We start from the raw sequence: 27,674 nt of genomic DNA on the forward strand, positions 1-27,674 counted from the left end.
GGTAATTTGAAACGTGAAACCGCAAAATCCAATTCCCAGACAAGAGTTCTTTGTTTTTTCGTGCTTTTATTTTTATTTTTTTAGTATCAGTCTTTTCCCCTTTTTATTGGCTCGTCTGGGACAAATCCCTTATGTTTCTCCGCCACGAAAATCCACGACACTCGACGAGCAGCTGAAGACTTCGGATTGCTTTCCACACTTCATTGATTTGCCGAGTTGCTTACAAGTGCATTTAGACAATCAATTAATCGACTGCATTGTCCCATGGTGCGATTGAGGAGCCCCTCCTGGCCCGCAGAGCTCTCGATGTCCGCCAGCTTGATTTATGATATCGAGTGTCGGTCGGACATGGTCCGCACATATTTGAAATGCCTGGGTCCCCCCCATGTAATATCATTAAATTGGTCTGGGGGAAGTCCTACAAGTGAGGGATCTACAAGCTCGCCCGTGTGTAAACTTTATTTGGATGTAATACGAATTTAACAGCCGATTACAGCTATATAATAGGAGACGTGGTCCTTTGCAGGGCTTCCTGGTAAATGGGATTCACTTGTTTGTTGCTGATGAAGGGCTAATGGTAGAGCTCATAATTCGATTAAATTAAACCCCACTCACTTATTGCCAGTACATTAAAATTTAATTAACTAACTCCCAGCTATGTACATCCCTGGCAACTATCATTGCCATTGCAGTTAAAACAATGCCATTCGTAAATCACTTTTATAGCATGCATAAAATCTGACTGTTTCGCTCTCATTTCCATCTCGAATTTCCAGATCCCTCCGACACCACAGCACCCCTAATACATTAAATGCAACATTTATTACTTCATCTGGCAAAGAGCTCATGGTGCTACAGCAAAAATTGCATATTACACCTGCCCTAGGTGTTTAAAGTTGGCAGATGAAACGAAATTATTCGAATGGGGGTTACCTGGGTGGTAGGGTTTTGGATTGTAAGTTCTTGAGTTTCTAACTCAAGATCGTACACTTGTAACTGTAGCTCCAGATAGTATAATTATTGTAACATATACATAGTATAGGTATTATTCCTACTAACCTTTTATCCTATATACCCCTAACAAAAACTCATACCTCTTGATAAAAACTTTTCATTTTATATGTTGTTTGTGTCAATGCAACTGGTGGCTCAGGTGAGTCGGTCGTTTGTGAGTTTCGAGTGGGTTTTGGGCGTCTGCCACCTGGTGGCCGCCCGGCCAAGCAAAACACCATAAAAGTTCGCAACGGTAAATTTCGTACCGTCAGCGGTTCACCCCAATACCCTCCTGGGTTTCTGGGGGAAGTCGCCTTTCCTACCCCTCGGGGGGAAAGTCGAGTCGCGTTGCCATTGAAACCGCAGAAACCATTTTTGCATTTGGTAACACATTTCATGGGGCCCATTGTATGGCCATTTTTGCTTTTGTTGCTTCCGGGGCATATTTACCTTTCGGCTGCCGGAGGATGAGGTCTGGGATGAGCTTGGAATGAGGTGATATGCTCCAGACAGCCCCTTTTTATTTTCTATATCTTCCCTTTTTTTTATCCTGCTCCGAAGAGGAGCGGGAGCTCTGAACAAATTTGCAGAAAGCGAAAAACTTTTGCACAATTCACTTAACTTTCTGGGCAGCCGCCGCAAGTTTCTCGCAACGGAATCAGGAGTCTTTGCCCAGGATAACTGCTGCCAGAGGAAGGCCGGGAAGGAGCTACACAATAGATCATTTTTCAGAGTGCAGGTGGAATCTACATAAAGTTCAGACAAAAGTTGGAATGAGACAGCGACGATGTGGAAGCGTGCAAATATTTTCAACTCGAATGCATTTTGGCAAAAACTCATTTCTCTTTTATTCCATTTGCACTTGTTTGGGCTTTAACCCATTAACATTCCGCCAGCAAATTCAATTCTGAACTCGGAATTTGATTCCGATCAAAGGCTAATAATTAAAATCGGAGTTTGCAATAAGCGGAGGCGAGGTCAGTAAGTCCCGAAAGGGAAAGTTTCTATTTTCGTAATTAATCAGGTTTTCTCAACCAATTGAGTAGAAATTTGGTATTTTTCAGGATTTGTTTGTGTTTTCATAGGCCACATTAAGCTCATTAGAGCCAAACTATTTTTCCGGAATAATTTAAAACTATTGATGTCAGTTTTAGGTCATCGTGGATATGCGGAATAACTAGTATGACTTTAGGAAAATATTGTAATTTCGTTTAATCCAGAAACATATGAGACCTAATGTTCTAAATAATGTGACTATTTATCAAACACTTGAACAAATCATGGACCGGAAAATGAAAATGTCAATCTCGAGGGCTTAAAATTGGAGCAGCTGCCCCTTGAGAACTTGCCACAAAAGACTTCTGCGACAAATCATGAGCTTCATTAGGCCCGAGGCAATTAAGCATTTTAAAATGCGACTTCTGCGGCAAGTCTTTTTCGTTTTTTTTTTGTGGGGGATTGAACTTCATTAGAGGACAAACCGAAAATAAAAGACAAAATTATTATTAATGCCTTTCCCACTTGTTCCCCCGCCAAGAGTGCATCGCATTATTACAATTAAACTCATCAACCGCGTCGGTCTCGACGGCAATTAACAGACCGGCGGTTGCACTTGACTCCGGAGTCCGGAGTGCAGAGCGGAGAATGTGATTCGGAGGACGGAGTCGCGCTATGGGAGGGTGTGGATATAAAAAATAATGCTGGTGGCTCTCCGCTAATGCTAAGTGCTGCTCGAAAGAAAGTTCCATCTATTTTCAAGTCGCTTATCAACGAAACTCTAAAAATAATTTCCCCACAATTTGGGGGGCGGACGGCCAACCGCCGTGCTAAAGTCTCATAAAGTAGCGGCTCAGGCGACAATTTATGGGAGGTCAGAGATCAGCCCCAAATAATTTATAAAGTATACCGCGAATAGCTTCCTAGCTGGCCAGCCCTTTGGAGGAGCCCTTGTGGTGGTGCTCGGTAGGTCGTTGCATGTTGCATGTTGCTGGCAGGACAGGATATTCAAGACATATGCATGGGGCGAGCACTGGGTAGCCAGTGTAGCCGTGTCAGCGGAAAACGCCGGCAAAGCTGAGCCGGAACTCAACGGTTCCGGTGGCATAAGATTAGCCAGTAAAATATTGTATATTTTGCATGCTCCACAGCAGAAGGGCGAGTCCAGCTGAGTGCCATATCCAAAAAACGAGTTTAAAATTTCAACCAGACAGTGAGGATTGTAATTGGTATTTTTAAATATTTCTAAAATATAGAAAATTTAAAAAAAAAAAGTAGTTTAAAATGTAGGTGTATCTAAATTCTTAAAAACTTTGATGCATAAACTATAAAGCCTCTTTAAAGTTTTTACAAATGAAGGTCTCCTTTTCAGTCGACAATTCCATTCAGTTTAATTTCCCTTTGCTCTTGCACTTCATTGGCAGCCACTCGACAATCTTTGTTAACGAATCTCAACTGTGGCACTCCTTTTGGCAACTGCGAGTGGCAGTGGCAGCAGTGGCTGCGCCACTGGATGTGGCAAATATACGGGGCGACAATACAGTCAACAATTACGAATATGAATTTTTGAAAGCGACAGCAGCAGCGCGACTTTCATCTCTTTGGGAGAAAAGAGAATAAGGATTCCTAGCTTCATGGCAAGGGGTAAGGCTAACAGGTGGGAGGAGGTGGCCCACTGGTCAGCACAGCTGCTACTTCTGGCTATCTGTGTCTGTCCCTCTGCCGTCGCCATCGCCATCGCCATTGCCACTGCGACTTCCGTTTCCGTGCAGTTTCCGGACTCTTCATTTTTTTTTTGCCTGTGTCGGGGCAGCAGCTGCGTTGACTTTGAAGTGCAGGAAACTGAGAACTAACGGGGGGAAACTGCACTCCCCAGGGAGAAGTTCGGGTCAGGGTTGGGGGGTAAACCCTGACCAATGTCAATTGAGTGAAATTTACATACACACAGAGAAAAAAAGAGAGCAAACCCGGAGGGGGAAAAACGTGGAAATTCCTTGCTGTTTGTGCGTGTGGCGCTTGAAAATTTATGGCAAGTTTACGGCCTACATTCCCTCGCCTTGCCGCATAAAATGTGGCACATTCCCAGACGGGCAACACGGAAAAGGGACAGGGCTACAGGGATAGTGAAATAGATAGAGATGGAGGGAGAGTGCTGCTGGGAAGGTCATTCAACTGGATGGCCGGCGGCAACCTACTTCCGGCTTGCCGGACGCCATTTTGTTGCTGACGCGAATTTAAACAATAAATTTTATAATTAAATTGGCGCAAAAACAGGAATTACAAACGGCTATGGAATGCAGGGCGATGGCGGTTCAGCAAAGCCGAAAGTTAATTGAAACGTTGTGTAAATAAATATTTAATCTTTATTATGCAATAAATTTAAATACATTTATGGCTCCTCCAACGCCGCTCGTGTGGACGAGCGCCGAACGTCGTAACTTTTATTTATATTTACATTAAATAATTAATAATTACATCAACTTTTATGTAATTGCTTATTACGAACGGCCATTGTTTTAATGTAAATAATGAGCAAATAATGAGTTCGGCACAAGTGCCGGCCACTCTGGAGATGGAAACCGATTAAGCTGGTTTTCGAATCATTTTAAATAGCCATCTAATATCGCATCGGAAAAATATAATAGTTTCCCCGGAATAGTCAGAAAAATTGTATATTTTTCACTTAAATGGCCTCGAATATGCTTAATTTAATACGCTTTAAATTAAATCGATTTCCTGCCATTTGATTTTACTCTTCAGCCATATTTACTGGAATGGGTTTTATTTTTAATCTTTCTGATGCGTGAGTCATGATTCGAACAGTTTAAAGCAAATCCGAGAGACAGCACTGCAAATTGGATTAATCATATGGGATTTTTGAATCGCAGACACCCTCTTCACATGCAGCACACTGGCGGCACCTCCATAAGTTTTCGACTTGCTTCCCAGCCAGTTGCTTTTAACTAACTGGAGGCGAGTGGCGCCACTTGAGTGTTTAATATGCAACGTCTGCCGCTTCGGTTTCGACTTTGGCGCGTTTCTCGCTGTCAGAGATGTCGGGACGTCACCGTCCTCCATCCCTCCATCCCATCTCAAGGCTCATCCTGCTCCGTTCGCTGTTCTCCACATCGTAATCATCGCCAGAGCCGGCTGCATCGTTACTTTGAGCTGCCTTTTGAGTGTCGGGAGCGCGTGTCAAAGCACAAACAAAGCGCCAAGCGTCCAAGTCACACCCATCGCTCAGAATCTTGAAAAAAATCCTCCAACGCCCCACTGCCACTCCACACTCCTCACTTCTCACTCTGTAAATATGCAAATATAGTTATGAAAAGAATAATCAAAAAATGCTACACATAGAGAAAACGATTGTGTGATTTTATAAACAATATGTTAAGGTCACTGAATTCTCACCACAATCAAGAATTCATGGATACTTTCTTTGTTTAATTTATATAAACATTAAAAGTAAGCTCCCTATTTTTTTTAAATTTTTCTTGATTCTTGATCTTATATATTTTATTTTTCAACTGCAAAATACAGCCAATTCGTAGTCTATCTTTAATACCCTTTAAAGACCATTAATTCCTTAAATTATTCTTAATATTCTTGCATAATTATATCATTATAATAGTCCAACAGAAAGGAAAAATTTGTTCTTAGTAATCTTTATTAATATTTAAAAAAAATCTTTTAAATTACCTAAAATTTTCTATTTAAGACTTAAGAAATATTTTAAAAAATAGTAAGGAAGTACCCTCTAAAAATATGTTAAATATACCCAGTTTCTCGCAAGATCCTCGGGAACTAAGGCTTGGATTAAGAAAAAGGGAGAGCCTGGAGAAGTGGCATACTTATCAGCCATGCAGCCATCCAGTTCTGGTAATCCTTTGATGCCTCTGCCGGCTGAGATACTTGACATAATTCCAAAGTGTTTGCCGCTTTAATGCGTTATGTTAATTAGTTTGTGGATTGTTTGCCGACGCCTTCTGCTTGCCATTGCTGTTGCTGTTGCTGCTGCTGTTGCTACTGCACTCCAGTGTCATTCACACTCACTCTCAACATTCCCGACCCGTTAATGGGTCAATAGTTTCTGATAACCAACAGGCAACCCGGCTCCTGGCAAGAGTCCTTTTGCATAATTCATGGCTCCACCTAAAACGAGAACCGAACTCTGGGCTGAACCGAAAACACAAAAACAAAAACTTTTTGTTTTGGCCCAAAAGTCATTTCAGTGGAAATTTGATTTCACGCGCGGCACTAACAGCACCAGTTGGCACACACCAAACAATGAGACACCCGAATAGGTTGCTGGTCCTACGAGCACGGGCCAGAAGGGTAAGTGGGGGCACGAAAGTGAAGCTTACAGGCCAGGGCCCCAAAACTCCGAGGCAGGCACATAAAAACGTATTAAGCATATTATCTAGGCAGGCACAGACGCCTGCCAGACGACAATCGAGCGCACGGTCGCATTGGTTTTGCCGGTTCTTGACATCATCCGAAATCTGAAATGGAAGCTCCAAAAACAGGTTGGCAGGAGATACTCCCAGGAGCAGGGACAGGAGCAGGACCAGGATCAGGGGCTAGGCGGCAGGTTGCAGTTGGCAGGGCAGGAGCCAACCTCGTCTAATGAAACTTCAGATTTTTGGCTTTGTTTTCGTTATGGAAATGAGGTAGTCAGACCAGCCAGACACTGCACTAGGATAAAGCACTGAAAGAAAAGTTTTATCATATTTTAAGGACTTAAAACTTGTATAGATTTAAAAGAAATTATGGTAAAAATCTGTCTAAAAGTGTAAAGTATATAATACAACCTCATATCAATTTTGAATAACTTTTCTATTTCAATATTTTTTCTCAGTCTGTCAACCAAGACACAGTTATGGCCATATGCCAGCAACACACACGTGAGCATAGATTTCCTTTGGTCTCTGGGTTGGGGCCTTGAAACAATGTTGTCAACAACAGAGGACCGAAAAACGCAGACAGAAATGAAAGGGCAACAGTGCGTATGAGTGTCATCATCGGTAATGATTTTGGCCAAATCTGGAATGGAGCCAGTTTGTTTAAGCCGATTTAAGCTTTATCGAGGTAATTATTTATGTAAATTTTACTTATGATTTTGTTATCACATGAATCACCGTAATTATCTGCTATAAGCCAGTTAACATAATCTTACTCAAATGGCATTACAATTACTGGGCTTTAACGAATTTCGGAAGTATGTATACGAAATAAATTGCTTAATTAAATAAATATTTCAGACAGGAAATCGTACTGCCTGGCCGAATAATAAATCAAGTTTTTTGTTTTATTTTATACGGCCCAGCAATTAATCTATTTCGTCGTTTGCAAATTACGGATTGGATTCCGAGCTGCGCTTGGATCATTAATTGATTTCGAATACAATACGTATAGTATGTCCTGTGTAGTCGACGTAAGTGGATATTGAAATCGAATATCCTGGCTTCGATGAGAGGTGCGAAACAAACCCAAAGTAAACCTAATTAGCGACAGATTAAATCGGATTAATTTTCATTTAACGCATGAATCAAAAACAGGCTGACAGCCACTGCCAGAAGCACGAATGTCCTTTCTCTTCCTACTTTTTTTGCTGGTGCCCTTCCACCCCCAAACTCCCCGCCCTCTGCCTCTTTCTGGCGTGCTCCCCTGGGTCGCTTTTTGTTTACGCATCTCATTTTTTCCACTGCTTTCAAGAAGGGTATATCGGTTTTGTGGATATCCTTGTGACATAATTTTGTTATCTGATTATACTGGGTATCCTGTAGTCCGGGAATCATATTTTTCCAATTTTTTTTTTTGCCATTGCACAGCTATGTTTTCTCCCGTTTTGAACTCCGCACTACCCAGCCCACAATAATGGGTGGGAAAAACCTGTTGGCCCAGCTGACGAGGGTGTTTCTGTATGGTATTGGTAGTCGGCTTCCTACGGGTTTGGGGCTTGTTTCAAGGGGCCATCGAGTGCGGCTTTAAACACGCCGAAAAACACACAAACATATGAAATATGCATGGAAAATTGAATTTCTCTCGACCCCATCGTATGCCACCCACCACCCGCTTGAATTTTTTGGTATATGGCGCGAAAAAGCAAACATTGAACGGTGCGAACAATTTGATTTATGCGCATTTGCCGCAATTTGTTGTGTAAATAGAAAAGAAGTCAGCATTTTAATTAATTTTCTGGGCATCCTTCGCAGCACTCACCCCCAATGATTCTGCTGTTGTTGTTTCTTTCCTTTCTTGGTATCGTCGTTTCCTTTTTCTGACTGCCCCAATTAGATGGCAAAAAATTGCAGCAATTTTCCACATTTGAGGCAAAGCCTGGACCAGGCACTTTTTCCATCTCAGCTCCTCGACTTCACTTCGGGCTGAGAACTCAGTTCAGTTCAGTTGGCTCACCCGGCCCTCGCTCCATCTCCACCCACTTTATTGACCAAACTAATTGCTAACAAAGTGTCAACAGTTTGTGGGCGCCTTGGCCAGGGCAGAGCTTTTGGGAAAGGAGAACGAAGTAAACTGACGCTGCCTTAATTGCAAACGTTTATGATTTAGTTAAATAACAATTAGATGCAGTTGCTCATGCTGGAGGACCGGACAGCAATCGACACTAAGGACTCTGGGAGACAAAAAATGGAGAAACGGATGCGGAAGTGCAGTGTCATCGAAAGAAGCTTCCTCTTGGAAGTCAGTTGCACAACAAAATGTTTTAAATTTTTTTCCCTCTGACTTGTTTAAGGCTAAGATTTAAGGCTATGAAACATCATAAAAAAGAGTAGCTGTGAAGTCCTTTATCCTATAATATTCAATATCTAACAACTGCCTTTCATAAATGTGGATATCTACTTGGTTCGTTGACTTGTTCTCCAGACAGAAATATATTTGCCAGCATTCCGGTTTACCTTTTTGTGGAGCACTCACTCCCCTCCTCACAGCCATTAGAGACTTTTGATTTCCAATCATTGCTGAATCCCTTTGCTTGTCCCCCCCCCTGAAAGTCCTTACCTGATGCCTAATCCGCTGCCTCATGTTTATGCATGGGAACTACTCGGAAAATGCATATACCAGATGCCTGGCCAGGAGAAGGCCTGGGCCACACAGCTCAGACAGCTTCAATTTGCCACAAAAACACATTGGCAACATTTTAATGAATGTTGCAGCCGCTGCACTGCCGCAGACAAACAATGGGAAAAGGGCTCCGAGTCGGCTTTCAAAATGCTCGACAAACATTGGCCCGAGCGATAAAAGTAAGTAGAAAGGATGTGGAAAAGGCGCCCGCCACCGCTGCTTCTCGCTCGCTTGCTCGGTGGATGCAATTTGTGCAAATATTGTGGTAAGAGCCGGGACGGGTGGGACAGGGAAACAGGGTTAAAACAGATCCAACTGCAGGACTCGGTATGGAGAATACACTGAGGACTTTCACTTGCGTCTTGGGGTTAAGTTTCTTAGAAGGTAGTATATAAAGTTTTTAAGATATGCCTTCAAACCATGTCTATATCTTTATCAATTTGTATTTGATTCTTTAGGGGTACACCTTAAAAGATTTTTATTTTAATTCACTATAGATCTGAATCATTATCTTATAGCAAACCTTTTTATATATATTTAATATTTTTTCTATGGAACCTCTTGTAAAAATCTATTGAAAAACAATATCCAAATCTTTGTAAATAAGTAGCAGATTTTATTGTGAAATATCTTAAAGGTTTTTCCATTTTTATTCTTTGTGAATATTTATAAAACCCAAAATATATAAGTATGATATTTATCTTTCAGTGTCCTCCTAGGCATAGGCATTTTTGCATGCGGCGCATGGCTGCATTTTTTGGGCTTACCAGCTGGAATAAGAGTTTGTAGCTGAAAGTTTGTGGGGCGCTCGGGGGAAGGAAGGTAAGGATAAAAGGTGGTACTGCACTCCATGTAGGCGAGACCACGGGGTCTCAGGGGTCTGAGGAGAAGACTGAGGCCGAGTCAACGGCATGATAAACGTGCTGCCAATAAATTACACTGCGTCAAGGCAACGAATCCTGGCTCCTAGCTCCTGGCTTCTGGTTCCAGCATACGAGGCGCATCGCCGGAACATCCTGGGCGCATTGGAGCTGCTGCACATTTTTGCTGCCGTACCATTTAAAATTTAGTACAATTTTCTTTTGGCTTTCACGTGCGCACTCCGTTCATACGGTAAACAATTTGAATGCTTTGGCAGGCAGGACACGTAGGAGAGGAGCAGCCAGGACATTGCCAGCCAGGAGCCAGGAGGAAACGCTTTACGAGGGTAAGCCAGTAACTATGGGATGTCTCTCTTTTCCTTCACTATTTCTCAAGCAAACAATGATAGTTGGCGATGGCTGAGTGACACGAATACTTTTTGGAAATAATTTTAATCAAAAGATATAAGTAAGATTTCCATTGAATATATTTCAAAGACTAACTAAAAGTAAGTAACTAAACAAAGAACAAAAATATATAAATACCAATATACCTTTGATTTTAACGCTTCTCTAAATCGCATTCAATATTTATGCATCTATAACCAGCCAGAAATAAAAAATTATCAAAATAAATATTGGAGTTCCGTCCTTTGGCCGGTGGGCGGTGATTGATTGCCGAGTTGGATTAATCAAGGGCGAATGAATATTTTAAAAATCCCTTCACGTACTTTTTTAATATTGATAGCTCAACAGTTTGCCACGCTGTCTGGATATAGAATGGCTAAAACCGGGCACTCATCTCTGCCCGTAAGCGGGTTTCCTGCCACATCCTTGCCCTGTTCAAGTGCAGCAACAGGACAATCGTGGCGTAAAAAGTTTGCTCTCTGTTCCTGTGACCCTAACTATGCTTACTCAATCCGCTGCCCCGCCCTCGTGCCAGCCATTTGCAATGCAAACACTGCCGGATAAAAAAGGGGAGCTGCTTCGTCTCACTCACCCACGTCGCAGGACCCCAAGGACTTGGCGCCCCCTCGATGTGAGCCGAGCACGCATCTTGCATTGTGTAATATGCTCTGCGATTTATGTTTGTCCTAAGCCGGAGGAAGCCCCGAAGAGGGGGCAGCTGCTCGCATATTGAGCACCCAGACCATATCCAAAAGGAACATAAATTGAAATGTTCTTGGCAAACAGCAAAAAAAATATTGAAATCATATTTGGGGCAAGTGCATGAGCTTGGAACAGACACACTTGACTTTCGGCAACGAATGCCTTGTCGGGGGAATTCAGGATTCAAGTGCTTCTGCCTTTCGCACACAAATCACACAACTCCGAAAGGACTAACAAACGTGAGAAGTTGAACAAAAAAGTGGGAAGAAAGTTTGAGCGACTACAAGACACCTACTATATGCCATTGTTATGCTAATCTTACAATTAAAACTTGGTCAAGAAACTTTTTAATAATAGTCCCTGAAACTTTAAGGATCTCTTACACTCTCTCCTTAACTAATTTATTTGGCTATACAAAATAACTAGAATTATATTAGTGAACAAAGAAATAGTGAATATACCCTTGAAACTATACCAACACGAACTAAAAAAACAAACATCGAACAAATCGAAGGAATATGAAGAACACAAACTTTCTTTTGTGTTTACCCTTATGGAAGTACTCATAAGGATTGAAAGCTCCAGCATTCAGATCCAATCGCGTTTTGACTGCCAGAACAATAGAGCTTAATAGATGAATCAAGACTCGCATTTTCGGGGAGTACATGAAGCCAATTCAATTGTCAGGCAACCGCAAATAAAATGGTTTTATGTGCATTTTAGCTGCTTTTATTTCACTTCCCAACTCCCCTGCTACTGCCTCTGCTCCAGCTCCTGCTCCCTCTTCACTTTATGGCTTAATACAATTTTTATGTTTTGGCCATTTTGAAGAGTCAACTGTGGCGTCTAAAGACCACACCACGAATTTTTTGGGGAAAACGCGCCCAATAAAAAGCCAAAACATTTGCGCAAAATTCGGGGCATTATTTTTTTGGAGGGGTGGTGGCGGAAAAACTGGATGCCTGAGAATTGGCTGCGTCACCTGCCGACTTGCCCCACAACTCCTCTCTCCACCTGTTTATGCGAGGACATAAAACGGTTTTATGTTCGGGTCCTGGCCAAGTTTAATGCTAATCGTCATCGTCATATGTCGTAAGTGGTCGTAAAGGCACATCAACTTCATTCTTATGATTAGCGCTATTTAAGAGAGGTAACGATACAGTCCTCGGGCCTGAAGGAAAGTTTCCGGAAGCATACAATTTCCATAAAAAAAAATTAGTTGTAAGCGATTTTCGATTAGGCTGCCATTCAAGATAAGCGGTCGTAACACTTTAAGGGTTAGGAAATTAAGAAAACATGGCTTAAATGTAAACTCCATCTAATTGAAGTTAGTAATCAGTGATTACTAATCACAATCTTGAATTGCCAATAAACAAGATTCGAAATTAGTAAATGCCGTAACAATAATTTGCAGTTCGCTGCAAAATAATACAAGTCATAGTCATCCGAGCATCTTGGTTAACTAACTGAAACTCGCTCAGGGCCTGTGGCAACAGGAAATTAGTAAAGCCAGGATTTGCAAGGAGCCAGGTTGCCTGGGAGTTCGGGGTGAGAGGCTGAGGTCGGTAAACAAGGGCATTAGTGTTCATTAATTGTGCAAACATAAATTTATATATATCTGTGCATAAATATAATATAGTATGGTATGGTATGGGGGTGTACGAATATTTTGGACTGTATGTATAATTAGAGTTGTGAGGGCGACCACCTGGCGTATACGTAATCTTGTTTATTGCATCAGCCGACCCGACCCGACCCGACCATTGCACATTGGATTTTGAATGTTGGATGTTGGATTTTCGGCATTCAAACAGCACAAACTATTTTCCAATGCCAAACATAAATTAGGCTTTAACAACCTATTAACTGATTTGGTTTGGGGCTTCGAGGGTATAATGAGACTTTGCTCCTGTCCGTTCCAGCCGCAAATCCTATTCGCAACGCCGGCTGACATCCAAGGAAACGTTGAGATAGCCTAATGCTGTGCATATTTATACGAAAATTATTGATGATTGTGTATTGGACTCTTGAATTTATGGTTCAATTTGAGCTTCAAGTTTCTAATCGCCAGCTTGATTGGAGTTTGTATAATGAAGGTATTTGCCGGATTGGCATTAATATGGGCTATGAATTTAAACAATGATTGGTAGGGTTTTTGTAAATTGGTTTTCCAGGCAGCCTCAAGGAATAATACGTCCTATGCTCCGACTTACAGGCTGTTTCAGAACTGATGACAGTCCCCTCCTTCTGTCTTGCCCAAGTCAAATGAATTAATGACCTCACATGTTGGCATATGGCTCCTGCTCACCTTCATTACTCCTTGAACTTATCAATATGCATGACGAAGATTTTGACAAGATTTTTAGGGGTCGTCATTTGCATTTTACATACTTAATTGTTTTCCCATTACGGCCTGCTGACTGGCTGCCAGAGCTTCATTAGCACCAGGGCCAGGACACACACATGCCCGTCCGCCTGCCTGCCTGCCTGCCCCGCCGAGGAAGTCACAACGATTAATGTCAACTTGCTTAATAGCATTCCTTTTGCCTCATCACGGAAAGCGGCTCAACCGAACTTAAAGCCTCCCCCGGCCCGCCTGGCCCCCCTTTTGGCCGCAAAACAGGCGGCAGTAATTTCCTGATCCCGCCCCTCTTCCAACGTTTTGGTCCAAAATGCAGGCTCAACATGTCATGTCACTTTTGCTCGCCCCGGCTCGGAAGGGGAGTGGAAGCTGCGGTTGTTCGCGTGATGAATTACACACTCGCCGAAGGACACGATGATGAAGTGCCTGTCATTCGAAGCCTGAAAGAATGCCCAGCAGCCGGCTGTCCTTCTGTCCGCCTGTCCGCTAGTCCGACGGTCTGTCAGCTTGTCAGTTCGTCAAGCTACGCTTGGCAGCTTGGCTCGAATTGTTGTAAGCCATTTGCATAGAGCATCTTCCGCATAATTTATCGACACTTGAGCAAAACTTTAATTACTCCCCAGCTCGGGGGCCCAAACATTTTTCGTCTAGTAATGTGCCCGAGGGGGCAACGCAAAGGCGAGGAAGTTGGGGCTCTTCCACTATGTGAATTTCTGCATATGGAAATGGGGAAATGGAATATGGACTGATGTGGTATGAGGAAAATTCTCCAAAAAGCTCGAGTCCTTTGTCTGCGTAATTCAATGCGTGTTTCGAGCATATCCTTTGGCCATAGCGTACATATTGCAACGGATTTGAGGATGAGGTTCCTTGGGGTAGTTATCCTTTTATACTATCTCTCTCTGTCACTGCCTCTATCTCTATCTCTTTCTATATCCTTCTCGCTCTCGGCTAATGGCCTTTAATTGAGCGCTGGGAAATCTTTCAAGTGTTTGCGGCTGTTTGAGAATTTTTGGGAAATTCGATATTGTAAATAAAGTGGCCCTAAATGCTCAACTTGGCCATTTTCACACAATCCTGGTTGTGCCTGGGGATTTTATGTTCCAATGTTGGGATTCATGGCTCACAGTATGTTTGCTGAGTGGCAGGATGCACGTGGCAAGTGTTCGATTCTCTGGGACATCCATATTATTATAGCTAAGTGGGAGAAAGTCTCGGTTTTCCAAACGGCCTAATCACTTAAGCTCTTCAACACATTATCGAATGAGTCCTTTTTCTTTCTTAAATCTTGTCCCATAATAGACCCTAATTAATAACTCATTGAAATAGTTGCTGAAATACAATTTACTTTTAAAATAAAACCACAAAACAACGTAAAACATAGACTAGGTGAGGATGCAATCGCACATCCGCTGGCAGATCCTTTGGCAGAGATTATCAACGTACTCGAGGAGCTGTTTATTTGAGGTTCCTTTGAGAAGTTTCTGGAGCTCCTGGACGGCACCCAGGCACTCGCAGTGCTCGTAGAGGCGGGTGTTCCCGCAGAAGAAGTCCTCGCACTGAATGGGGTCACATTTGCGAAGCGGCGCGCGATACTTCTCGTCAATGCGGCATGCCATGTAGTTCCTGTGGCACATTTGACGATAGTAGTTGCGTAGTTGGCGCCTTTTCTCCGCTCGCCGCATTTCCCGGATGAAGGGCGCCTCGGGTTCCTTGCGGCGGCGCTCCATGAAGGTGCAGATCTCGCACTTGCACTCTGGAGGTGGACATGGTGGACATGATTTCTTGTCTTTTTCCCGGCAGGGAGAATCCGACTTCTTTTCCTTGGAATGGCCCCTCTTCTTGTGCGGTTTTTTGGTGGGCTGATCCTTTGTTATCTGTGGTTCATCTTCTGGCGGCGGCTGTTCCATTTGGACTTTAGAAGGTGTCCTAGAAGCCCGGTGCGAAGGAAGTCTGACCGGTTTATAATCTTCAACCTCTTCATCTAAAGGTGGTGCATCCACTATTGTGTCTTCTTCCTTATATCCTTTTTTGGGGGGCTCATCCCTTGGGGTCTTGTATTTCTTATCCCTTCTCACATATTCAAATTTCGATTTTATGCTTTCGCCGTCTTTATCCTTTTTCGGATCTTTCTCTTTATTTATCTCAATGAGGATTCCATCACCTTTATTCTTGATTGCGTCGTTTGGCACCTTTGAATCACCTTCCTCTTTACGCTTTTTGGCATCCTTCTTGCCTCTGTCGCCTTTATCACCTTTATCGTCTTTATCACTTTTATCTGTTTTATCGCCTGTATCGCCTTTATCACCTTTATCGCGTTTGTGGCCTCTATCGCCTCTATCCTTTTCTTGTCCTCCGTCTCCTTCTCCATGACTACTGATGTAGCTGTTGCTATGTCGTAGTACGGATCCTCTTCCTGGTCCGCTGGCACGTCCTACTTTGTAGTCACTTTCCTCGCCATCTCCATCTCCGCCTCCGGCACCTCCGGTACCACCAGCTCCGCCTCCAGTGCCACCTGCACCTCCATCTTTCCCCCGCTGCTTCTTCGGCTTGCAGCAAGCCTCGTAGACCTTGCAGAGCGGATCCCCTTTTGGCTCAAAGCAGCCCACGAGCCGACTGTACAGCTCATCGTAGTTCTTGGGCTCGGCTGGGTCGGGCTGGTCGAAGGCCTCTGCATCCCGCACATCAGTCTTAGCACTCGGCACACAACAAGGAGGACAGTACCAGAATTTGGTCCGTCGTCGAGCGATCGGCGCCACAGGACGTTGCCGATTGAGGTTGTGGAGTGGCTTCTGTTGGGAACCAAAAGGATTCTTGCGATCCGGATTAACCCAGCAGTACATGCTGTTGATCGCCTTTTGTGGAGATAGTTGCTGCTGGACATGCGGCATCCGTTGCAATTCCAGTTGCAACGCCCAGCGATTGAGGATCAGGGCTGGGCACGGTTGCGACGGAAAAGGTTTAGTGGACTGGACGCGACGCAGTTGGGGTGGGAGATGGGGCTTGGTTGGACGCTGTCTGGGTATCCCGCTCACCTTTTCCAGGGCCTGTGCCAGCACCTGGTTGAACTTCAACGATTCGGGCTGTTGGGTGGGCGAACCGACGCCATAGAAGCCCAGCGTGTCCTTATGCGGGCTCTGCTGCCAGACTTGCAGGACGTCGTCGTGCTCCATGTCGAAGGGTCGCCCGCGGCCATCAGTCGAACGGTTGTTGGTCAACCTTCTGGGTGCCATACTTTCTTGGCATCTGGACTCAGGAGTTCGGATCAAAGGGTATGTCTCGGAGCGCCGAACCTGAAAGGTGTCACCATTCCCATTCCTTTGCACCACACAGGGGTAGGGGGCAGGTGGCAAGGGGAGTCTTTGGGCGGCAGGTGGAGGATAGCCGGTGCCCAGGCACTCGGGACTCCGCCACTGCCGCGACCGTCTGCCACCCGCGTTCATGTACGATTGTCTCCGACTGCACCACGCAGAATTTACCTTTATTCATAAAGTTTTTTTTTATTGCCAAAAAAAAATTTTGTTAGCCTAGATGGGGCCCGAACTAGTAGTCGTTGAAAACTCTGTAGAAGTGAGGGTAATCCAACTGACGAATCAAGTAGAGGCTCCATGATAAACAATCCTTTGAAATCTATTCTTCAGGACAAGAAACTAATACGTCCCATAACAAAAAAGCATAAATTCTGGAAAATATATTTTTCCTTTATGATGAAGTTAAAAGATTGAGCAAATTGAAACATAAATTCCTTAAGCCTCTTATTTTGAGAAATACTATGTTTGAAGCTTCTGCTGTCTGACTTGTGGAGCTCAATTAGTTTCCCAACCATATAATCTGATTTATTTGGGTCATTCGGTCGGTCCGGTTAAAATGGAGTTACTGCAATGGATTAGCATGTCACTCTCAGAATTTGCTTAGCCATGGGATCAAAAATGTTTTCGCATCCATCAAAATGAACTCCAATTAAAGTTTGCACACTTTAATTTGCTGGCCCAGTTTCCAGTCATCCGCAGTGTTTTCCCCAATCGAGCTGGAGTCTTTTCCCCTTACAATTTCCTGCCCATTGCCACATAAATTCGCACACGAAAGAGCCTGACATGGCTGTGCTATTTATGGAGCAGTTCCTGTTCAACCAAAAAAGGGCAAAAATACGAGAAGCACAGAAAAAGCCAAAGTCAGCTGCTTTTAGTGTTAGCATCCTAGAATACTAGAATGCTGGTTTCTGGTTGCTGGTTACTGGTAACTGGTCTGGTTTTGGGGTCGTGGGGATACATTACATATGTGGGGATGAACATACACACTCACAGCTTATATAGAGAAACATAAATCCTAAATTGTCTTTTGTCGCATAAATATTTTACTTGAGAGAATCAGGGAGAGAGAGTGCGAGGCAACGGCCTACCAGGACGAGCAAGGACATAGACAATGGCCTAGCTGGAATAGGACATGAAATGACATTATTTCTTATTATTAGAACAGCGCAAATAAATGAGTCTCGGAAGGCGGAGAGGAAGTGCAAATAGGCGACTACCACTCCGATGACGGCGGACTGGGGCATTTTGTTTGTCCTGGCAGGACCGCAATTCCCACATGTCTGTCTTCATAAATGCTTTATCTCCGGCCAACACTCACGGCTGTGGCGGAGACGGGGGCTCTGTCTGTGGCTGTGTGTTGGCTTTTGTAATTATGTGCATATAATAAAGTTGACCCAAATATAAATAAGCTACGACTTTAGCGCTGTTAAATAAAATCCAATGCCTGGGAAAATAAATGAGGGAATGGAGAATGGGGCTATGACGCTATGTGGGGGGTTCTGGCCATAAGCACAATAGTCATATTGTGTTGATGTTGTTCCTGGACGGGCAGTTCATTAAATGATAAGCCATCGACATCTGGCCGAACAATTGGGGATCAGGCGATGCAATCCCAATTCCAAAAACAATCACTGGTAATTGGGCCACAACTGGATGGAGTGGGGCGCGGGGATTAAATGAAATTTAAATTTAAACTGTTGAAGGACATGCGTCTGCATGCCCACACATATGTGCGTAATCATAATTGATGGCGGAGTTGAGTGAGTTGCCCAAAGGAATGTTGCCCAGAAATATCTGCATAGAGACGTGTCCCTCTTTGCAAATTTATTGCCCAATATATTAGACAACCCTTCGCACATTTGCCAGAGCTTCAGCCTGTGCAGCTGAAATAAATTCATAAATTCAGGACGAATATGGCAGACAACGAATATGCTCACACTCCATCTTTCTGGCTGATTCTTTTCTGCTGAATGTGCTTGAGCGTTATCCATTAAATGCGATGAATCAACTCTTGGCCACCATAAACAATCTTTGACTCACTTGCTCCTCGCCGGTGCTCATAAAACGTCATACGGCTGAAGGCGGATGGCGGATGGCAGAGCGGAAATTTATGTTCGCCATTTTACCGCGGACTTGTTTGTATTTGTCTCGCAATGAGCGCTCTGCACACACATGTGTGTGTCTGTGTGTGCCCCCTTCTGCTAGTTGGTGTGCGTGTGCATATATTTGGCTTCCTGTTGACGTGCAAGATGGCCGACAAAAGAGCAAAGAGCCGCTAAAAGTCACTACAAAATTTGTCTTCTGAAAGATTAATTGCTTAGACAAATAATGCAATTGGAATTTTGCGTTTTTCTACCTCTACACTTTCTATAATACTTTTGGATTTCTATATCTGTTATATCTAAGCTATAGGAACATTCCCATATGTTTTAGATTGGAGGACCTCCATGATCAGTCATCCAGTGGAGAGGCTTCCGAACTGGCCAGAAATAAAGGCCAAATCGAAGGACAGTGTGCAAAATAAATGTTAGCCGGCATGTTATAAATGTAAGGTTGAAATAATGGGCAAAGTGATCGATTCGATACGTTAACTTTATTATTCGATATTGCCAAATGATATTTTCCAGATATTTTTTTTTTAATTTTACTTATTTCATTAATTTGTAAAATAGAGATTTTCGAAAACTTTTTTGGCTCATGCTAGTTACTTATACAGGATTTAAATATTCCTGGATCATGCATTTTTTGTGTACTTTCGTATATTGGATTACTAATATTTTATTTTTTCTGGAGGTGGAATCGTCCTGACATGTGACGTTGGGTTGCACCTATTTCCCATAGGATTTCGGCCTAAATTAAACTAAATTTCTTATGAGGTCTTCGTAAACTTCATAGCTTAACTTACAGATTGTATCTGCCTCGCATATTAGGAATAGGGCTAACATCAATATTGTACATAAAAGACTTCGTGGCCCGTCCATAATAAATTATGGGAAAATCGAAACTAAAACTGAATTTAACAACTTAACATTTTTCCTTTATATATTGTTAATTCGCCTTTACTAATCTTGCCTATTGTGGAACTAATATGCATTTAATATAGTTTCATAATGTGGGTTTCTAAGGCCAGATGACAGTTCTAAAAGAGGCAAGATCTGTTACTGCCACAATTCGTTAATCTGATACGAATCGACGGAGATATGGACCTGGCAAATTATCATTTAATTCAGTTTCTCGACTTCCAGAGTCTTTATACATAAAATATTTTCAAATACAAGTTTTCTGGGAAAAAAATAATATTAAATATCCATATCCATTAAAATTATTAATATTTAATTTATAATACGTTATTCTTATATTTTCTTAAGCTTCATAATTCCTCCTATGAAAAATGTATAAAGGCTTTTCGAATAACTAACATACTTGTAGAAGAATATGCGATGCATAATCCTTTTTAATCCTTATAAAGCTTCATTCTGCAATCTTGGCAAACTAAAAATCGCAAAGTTATTTGAATTTTAGCCGGATTCTTTCACTGATTTCAAGTGTCCTTGTCTTTAGCCTTTGTCATTGCTCGATTTGACAAAAATGTGGCCAATAAAAATTTCAAACCGAAAGTAAAAAGCACAAAAAATAAAAGTGCCAAAAGAAAAAATTCTGGCTCAGCAAGATGACGAAAATATCGGAAAGAAAAAAAGTAAAGAAGACAAGATAATTGATTGTTTGATTCAATTGCAAAGTCAATTGCCTTTTTTTACTTTGGATCTGGAACAAAATGGTCTTTGGATGATTGCGTGAGGATAACGTCAAAGGAAACGCACCGAGCACTGAAAATTGGTTACAAATTCTGATTAGAAGCGCCAGTAAAACAGCCAGAGGTAAAACATGGCTAAAAAACAAAAAACCCCAAAAAGAGACAAATTCAGTCAAAAGACAAATTGGGCTCTGGCTTCCGGATGGGTGTGGCAGTTGAACAAATTGAATTGTTTTCGGTTTGAGGGCATTGATAAGACAAAGCAATCAGTCAGCCAGTCAGCCAGTCAGCTTCAAAACTGGCCAGAAGTGAAGGCAAAAGCGAAGGGCAATGTGCAAAATAAATGTTGGCAGGCATCGAAGGTTGAAATAATTGGCAAAGTGATCGATTCGATGCGTAAGATTAATTATACACTACTGTCAAAATACAGCATTCCAGATATATTGTTCAGTTTTTATTATATCATTGTCGCTTATGGTAATTATATAGTTTTCTTTGATTAAGTATTTGCCATACTTTGGTATTTTATAGAATCTCCTTAATCTGCCTAAGTGCAAAAAAGTTCTCTCATTTTCTTACAGTCAGGAGACCCATATGCAAATGCTGGATCATCAGCATTGCTGGATCATTGCAGTCAGGGGCACCGTATGCCAACCAGGGAAATCCTTTTTGGTCCTCACATTTTGACTTTGGGTAGCAACATATGGTTGTTCTCCCCTAGGATTTTTGCCAAATTTTTAAAAAAATTATCAATAATTTATTACAAAATAAAGATAATTTAACTTACAAAGGGTTGCCTCGCATGTTAGGATAAATGCAAACATAGAAAAGATTAAAAATATGGTTGGTTTGAGGGCCATGACTTTTTTATTCAGGAACTAAAAGAAAACGGAACATAACAAGTCTTTATTATTTATATATTTTATTTATTTATATATATAGTTTATTTATATATATTATTTTTAAGTCTCCTTTAAGTAATATTCATATGATGGAACTAATTTGACCCCTATGCATTGTCATACTCGTAATCATAATCGTAATCAGTTTTCGAAGCTGCCTCATCGACTTCCTTTTTAACAAGTCTGATGCAACACCATTGGTTCTTCTTACAGTCAGGTGACTTGAAGTGTAGTCCTTTAAGACTCCATGGTCCAGAACAAAGACCTACTCTTGACAGGCAAGAGTCGCCAAAGATATCGTCTTCAATTGGGTGCCTACCTAGAATTTTTATTTAAATTATAGTTAAAAGAAATTCGAAATATGTCAACTAACAGAGTGCCCTGCAGACTATATGTACGGTGAAAATTAAAGCCGCCGAAAAAAATAAAACGGAAAGATGCATAGTTAATTTTCTGAGATTTGAAACAAGACTAATTTAAGTATGTTCATAAAAGGTTCTTCTTCACATCAAAATATAGGTTTGTATTATTTGGCTCATTGGTACAGTCAAGGGACTCAAATATGAGGCTCGGAAATTGCAAGGGTCGGTGGAAGATTCTTTTGGACGACAAGCATCGCAAACCAATTGAGAAATAGTGGAATGCAGACCTAAAAGTTATTGAAAATGCCTTTTACAATTTTTTTAAAAGCTTAATCTTTACTACCTTTTTTCAATTATATTCTTTAATTTTTTTATTTAGCCATAAGGAGTAAAACGCGATCCAGTATCATCACGATAAAATATTGATGCTATGCATGGGCATTTTAATATATTATAAAGTCGTATCTAATAGATTATCGATGCTTTTTTTCCTTTTAAGATGGTTAATACAACATTATTTGCCCCTTTTTGAATGTGGCTGTTGGATAAGAAGATGATATTCTTCACATTAACTAATGTAAAAAGTTGCAGTAATAGAAATAGTCTTTACAGTCTGGAGACTTAAATGTAAGGCTTGGAAATTTTAAAGGATCTGCGCAGGATTTAATTTTGGTTTAAGGTTCATGTCTCACTGCATGAGATGATAAAATACAAAAAAATATAACAAAATCTCAAAATGGGCTTTTTCCTAGGTTTTTATGACGTTTCTAATGGATTATCGATGTCATATTCTTTCCTTCTAAGAAGGTTAATACAACAAATTTTCTCTTCTGATTTTCTATAAGAGTTTATTTTTATAAAGACTCAAAAATTTTTATTTATGTTTTTATTAAAGTAAACGAGGTTCGCTAATTTTTAAACTGGGTTGGATAAAGTTTGGTCTTTATATATGTCTCTACAAAAAAACACAAACTTTAAAAGAGTTCAGATTCATTCTAGGTATTCTAGTTCATTCTAGGTCTTCTAGGTGGTGGTCTAGGTATTCTAGGTATATGAGGTACATGAGGGCGTTGTTTTATAACGCATTTGAAATGAATAGAAATATGGCCTGAAAATCAGTGAATTTTAAATAAAAAACTTCAATTTTTATAGTAATAAAATACTCACAATTGAAGAGGCAGTCTATGTCGTTAAACATCAATAAGAACAATAAGAATATTGTTTTGAGGTCCATGTCTTATTAAGGAGTGAGCAAAACTTCAACTGTATTTAAATAAAAGTGAACTTGGCCATTTAACTAGATTTTTAAGACGTTTCTAATGGATTATCGATGCCCCTTTCTATTCTTTTAAGAAGTTGTGTTTTCTATAAGAATGAATTTTTAAAAAAAGAAATAAAAAGAAATAGTTACTTAATTTTTTTTTTTTATGGTTTCTCATAATGATAAGTATATATTATCATTATTTTGTAAGACGCCATTAATAATATTTAATTTTGTGAAACTAAAATAGTTAGATATGCATTAAATTAAACTGCTCAATGTGGTAAGAAAGTGGCATAACTGGGTTATGTTTGATAACAAGACAACAAAGTTCGCCATCTTTACAGTCAGGGGAATCGTATGCGTCCAGACATTTTGACTGTGGTATTAATTCCGCCTAAATTTTCAAAATATTCTTAATAATTCATTACAAAATAAAGAAAATTCGTTTTACTCTGGTTTGCGTCGCATGTTAGGATAAATTCAAACATAAAAAAGATAAAATAAATGGTTGGTTTGAGGGCCATGACTTTTTTATTCAGGAACTAAAAGAAAACGGAACGTAACAAGTCTTTGTTATTTATATATATTATTTATTTATATATATAGTTTATTTATATATATTATTTTTAAGTCTTTATGTTTTATTATGTTCCTATTAAAGTAAGCGAGGTTCGCTAAATTTTAAACTGGGTTGGATAAAGTTTGGTCTTTATTATATGTCTCTACAAAAAACACAAACTTTAAAAGTGCTAAGATTCATTAAGGTCTTCTAGGTATTCTAGGTATTTTAGGTATTTGAGGGCGTTTTATAACGCATTTGAAATTAAAGTAAATATCGCCTGAAAATCAGTGAATTTTAAATAAAAAAATTCAATTTTTATAGTAATAAAATACTTACAATTGAAGAGGCAGTCTATGTCTTTAAACATCAATAAGAACAATAAGAATATTGTTTTGAGGTCCATGTCTTATTAAGGAGTGAGAAAAACTTCAACTGCATTTAAATAAAAGTCAACTTGACCATTTAACTAGATTTTTAAGACGTTTCTAATGGATTATCGATGCTGTTTTCTATTCTTTTAAGACCTTGGGTTTTCTATAAGAATGAATTTTTAAAAAGAAATCGAAACAAATAGTTATTTAATTGTTATTTTTTCTGTGGTTTCTCATAATACTAAGTATATTTTCATTATTTTTTTATGTCGCCATTAATAATATTTTATTTTGCGAAACTAAAATAGTTAGATATGCATTAAATTAAACTGCTCAACTGATCTTAAACTGATCTTTACAGTCAGGGGAATCGTATGCCCATAAGGGAAATTGTTTTGGGTCCAGACATTTTGACTGCGGGTAGCAAGCCAAGGGTTCTGGTTTTCCATTGGCATTGTCATACTCGTAATCATGATCGTAATCAGTTTTCGAAGCTGCCTCAACGACTTCCTTTTTAAGAAGTCTGATGCAACACCAATGGTCCTTACAGTCAGGTTACTTGAAGTATAGTCCTTTAAGCTAATATAGAAAGTTTCAGCAATAGAGATTGTCTTTACAGTCTGGGGACTTAAATGTAAGGCTTGAATATTCTAAAGGATCTGCGCAGGCTGCGCAGAGACAAGAAAAATAATTTTGGTTTAAGGGGCATGTCTCACTGTCTGAGATGATAAAATACAAAGCAATATAACAAAAAGTTAAAATGGGCTTTTTTACTAGGTTTTTATGACGTTTCTAATGGATTATCGATGAATTATTCTTTCCTTTTAAGAAGGTTAATACAACATAATTTGCCCTTTTTCTACTCTGTTTTTCGCGAATTGCATTTGAAATGAAAAGGGGAATAGCCTGAAAATCAGGGAATTTTAAATAAAAACTTTAATTTTTATAGTAATGAAATACTTACATTTGAAGCTGCAGTCTATGACTTTAAACATCAATAAGAACAAAAAGAATATTGTTTTGAGGCTCATGTCTTATTAAGGAGTGAGCAAAACTTCAACTGTATTTAAATAAAAGTCAACTTGGCCATTTAACTAGATTTTTAAGACGTTTCTAATGGATTAGCGATGCTGTTTTCTATTCTTTTAAGAATTTGGGTTTTCTATAAGAATGAATTTATTAAAAAAAATCGAAACAAATTGTTATTTAATTGTTTTTTTCTATGGTTTCTCATAATACTAAGTATATTTTTTCATTATTTTTTTAAGTCGCCATTAATAATATTTAATTTTGTGAAACTAAAATTGTTAGATATGCATTAAATTAAACTGCTCAATGTGGTAAGAAAGTGGCATAACAGGGTTATGTTTGATAACAAGACAACAAAGTTCGCCATGTTTACAGTCAGGGGAATCGTATAAAAAAGATAAAATAAATGGTTGGTTTGAGGGCCATGACATTTTTATTCAGGAACTAAAAGAAAACTGAATATAACAAGTCGCAGTTTATTTATATATATTATTTTTAAGTCTCCCTTAAGTAATATTCATATGATGGAACTAATTTGACCCCTATGCATTGTCATACTCGTAATCATAATCGTAATCAGTTTTCGAAGCATCCTCATCGACTTCCTTTTTAACAAGTCTGATGAAACACCTTTGGTTCTTCTTACAGTCAGGTGACTTGAAGTGTAGTCCTTTAAGATTCCATGGTCCAGAACAAAGACTTACTCTTGACAGGCAAGAGTCGCCAAAGATATCGTCTTCAGTTGGGTGCCTACCTAGAATTTTTATTTAAATTATAGTTAAAAGAAATTCGAAATATGTCAACTAACAGAGTGCACTGCAGAGTATTAGTACGGAGAAAAATAAAGCCGCCGATAAAAATAAAACGGAAAGATGCATAGTTAATTTTCTGAGATTTGAAACAAGACTAATTTAAATATGCTCATAAAAGGTTCTTCTTCACATCAAAATATAGGTTTGTATTATTTGGCTCATCGGTACAGTCAAGGGACTGAAATATGAGGATCGGAAATTGCAAGGGTCGGCGAAAGATTCTTTTGGACGACATGCATCGCAAATCAATTGAGAAATAGTGGGATGCAGACCTAAAAGTTATTGAAATTGCCTTTCTATTAAAGTAAGTAAGCGAGGTTCGCTAATTTTTAAACTAGGTTGGATAAAGTTTAGTCTTTATTATATCTCTCTAAAAAAAACACAAACTTTAAGAGTATTAAGATTCATTGTCTTTTAGGTATTTTAGGTATTTTGAGGCGTTTTCGCGAAATGCATTTGAAATGAAAAGGAGAATAGCCTGAAAATCAGTGAATTTTAAATAAAAAACTTTAATTTTTATAGTAATAAAATACTTACAATTGAAACCGCAGTCTATGACTTTAAACATCAATAAGAACAATAAAACTATTGTTTTGAGGCCCATATCTTATTAAGGAGTGAGAAAAACTTCAACTGCATTTAAATAAAAGTGAACTTGGCCATTTAACTATATTTTTAAGACGTTTCTAATGGATTATCGATGCCTTTTTCTATTCTTTTAAGAAGTTGAGTACAGAATTGTTCTCCGTTGTCAAATCGGGGTTTCTATAAGATTGAATTTTTAAAATGAAATGAAAACAAATTGTTTTTTAAATGTTTTATTTTTCTATGGTTTCTCATAATACTAAGTATATTTTTTCATTATACCAAAGTATATTATTAAAATATGAGGTACGTTAGCTTACTTCGAAAGTAGTTGGACTAGAACATCTCTGTTCTATTATTTGTGTCTCTATATAAACCCCAAACCATAAGGAAATGCGGTGTTTAGGGAAGTGCCTTTGTTTTGCTTGCATTTGAAAAAATAACCTGAGATTCAGTGAATTATTGAACAAATTCCATTTTTATAGTAATAAAAACTTACAATTGAAGCTGCAGTTTATGACATTAATCGTCAATGACAAGAATAAGAAAATTGTTCTAAGGTCCATGTCTTATTGAGGAGGTATAAAAATTCTTCTAAATAAAGCTAAATATCAATTTATGCTTTTAATAAGATTTTTATAATGTTTCGAATCGATTAGCAAGTCGAATTGATTCCCATTATATTAAGAAGGTAAATACAATCTTATTTTTACGTGTAAACTTACATCTTTTACGAAACCAAACTGAAAACAAAACCAACAGCTGTATTGATGTTTTATTTGTAGTTTCCCATAGGGCAAATATGATTACTTATAAGAGTGCCATGACGCCAGAAAAAATTGTCGAGTTACAGAACATGTTAGCTAGTTTGAGTTTGAGTTAGTGTTTAGTGTTTATGGGCTCGCATTTGACATGAAAGAACGTAACGGCATAGCCTACAAAATATTTAATTAAAAATAAAACAAATCTTATTTTTAGAAATACTTACAAAGCTTTTTGCAGTGGATGACTTTAAGCATCAATGAAAAAAATAATAATATAGTTTTAAGGTCCATATCTCGTTGACTAAGATACAAACAAAAACTGAATATACAACTGAAACTGAATAACAAAAAGACGTAGTGATTATGAACACTTTTAAAATGGATTATATATGCTTTTATATAATTTCATACTGATTTAAATTTGTGGCTTTATTCTCATTCAAGTTTCCATGGGATAGAAAGTGTATTTAAGGGTTTTGCAGGAATTCTCAAAAATAAAAACATCAAAAACTTAGTTTATAATGAGATTTTGTCTACGATTTTTTTATTATATG

At 39.5% G+C, this 27,674-nt stretch overlaps 1 protein-coding gene and 2 long non-coding RNA genes across 9 annotated transcripts; all 3 read right to left on the bottom strand.

Annotated features, from left to right (window-relative positions):
- Window positions 1-14,730: 14,730 nt before the first annotated feature.
- LOC6498016 lies at window positions 14,731-16,979 on the bottom strand. Its single transcript, XM_001961859.4, has one exon. The coding sequence runs from the start codon at window positions 16,845-16,847 to the stop codon at window positions 14,790-14,792; it is 2,058 nt and encodes a 685-aa protein (XP_001961895.1). The 5' UTR covers window positions 16,848-16,979; the 3' UTR covers window positions 14,731-14,789.
- Window positions 16,980-21,313: 4,334 nt separating this feature from the next.
- Window positions 21,314-27,506, bottom strand: LOC116654473. Of its 7 annotated transcripts, none has more exons than XR_004310082.2 (7): window positions 27,345-27,506; window positions 27,167-27,291; window positions 26,856-27,099; window positions 26,677-26,800; window positions 26,309-26,536; window positions 25,768-26,249; window positions 25,335-25,713 (listed from the first exon to the last, which is right to left on the bottom strand). It is a non-coding gene; the product is annotated as an uncharacterized LOC116654473 (long non-coding RNA). The 7 variants fall into 7 exon arrangements; XR_006507406.1 differs by having other exon boundaries at window positions 25,338-25,713; window positions 26,856-26,950; window positions 27,082-27,291; XR_006507405.1 differs by having other exon boundaries at window positions 25,340-25,709; window positions 26,856-27,291.
- LOC26515458 lies at window positions 23,506-25,019 on the bottom strand. Its single transcript, XR_004310079.2, has 3 exons — window positions 24,895-25,019; window positions 23,896-24,836; window positions 23,506-23,836 (listed from the first exon to the last, which is right to left on the bottom strand). It is a non-coding gene; the product is annotated as an uncharacterized LOC26515458 (long non-coding RNA).
- Window positions 27,507-27,674: the final 168 nt, after the last annotated feature.

Source organism: Drosophila ananassae, chromosome 3R, assembly GCF_017639315.1.
Source record: "Drosophila ananassae strain 14024-0371.13 chromosome 3R, ASM1763931v2, whole genome shotgun sequence".
NCBI lineage: Eukaryota > Metazoa > Arthropoda > Insecta > Diptera > Drosophilidae > Drosophila > Drosophila ananassae.

Bases quoted from the DNA above. Each gene is read 5' to 3' on its own strand.
- LOC6498016 (XM_001961859.4), bottom strand. From the start codon at position 16,847: ATGAACGCGGGTGGCAGACGGTCGCGGCAGTGGCGGAGTCCCGAGTGC.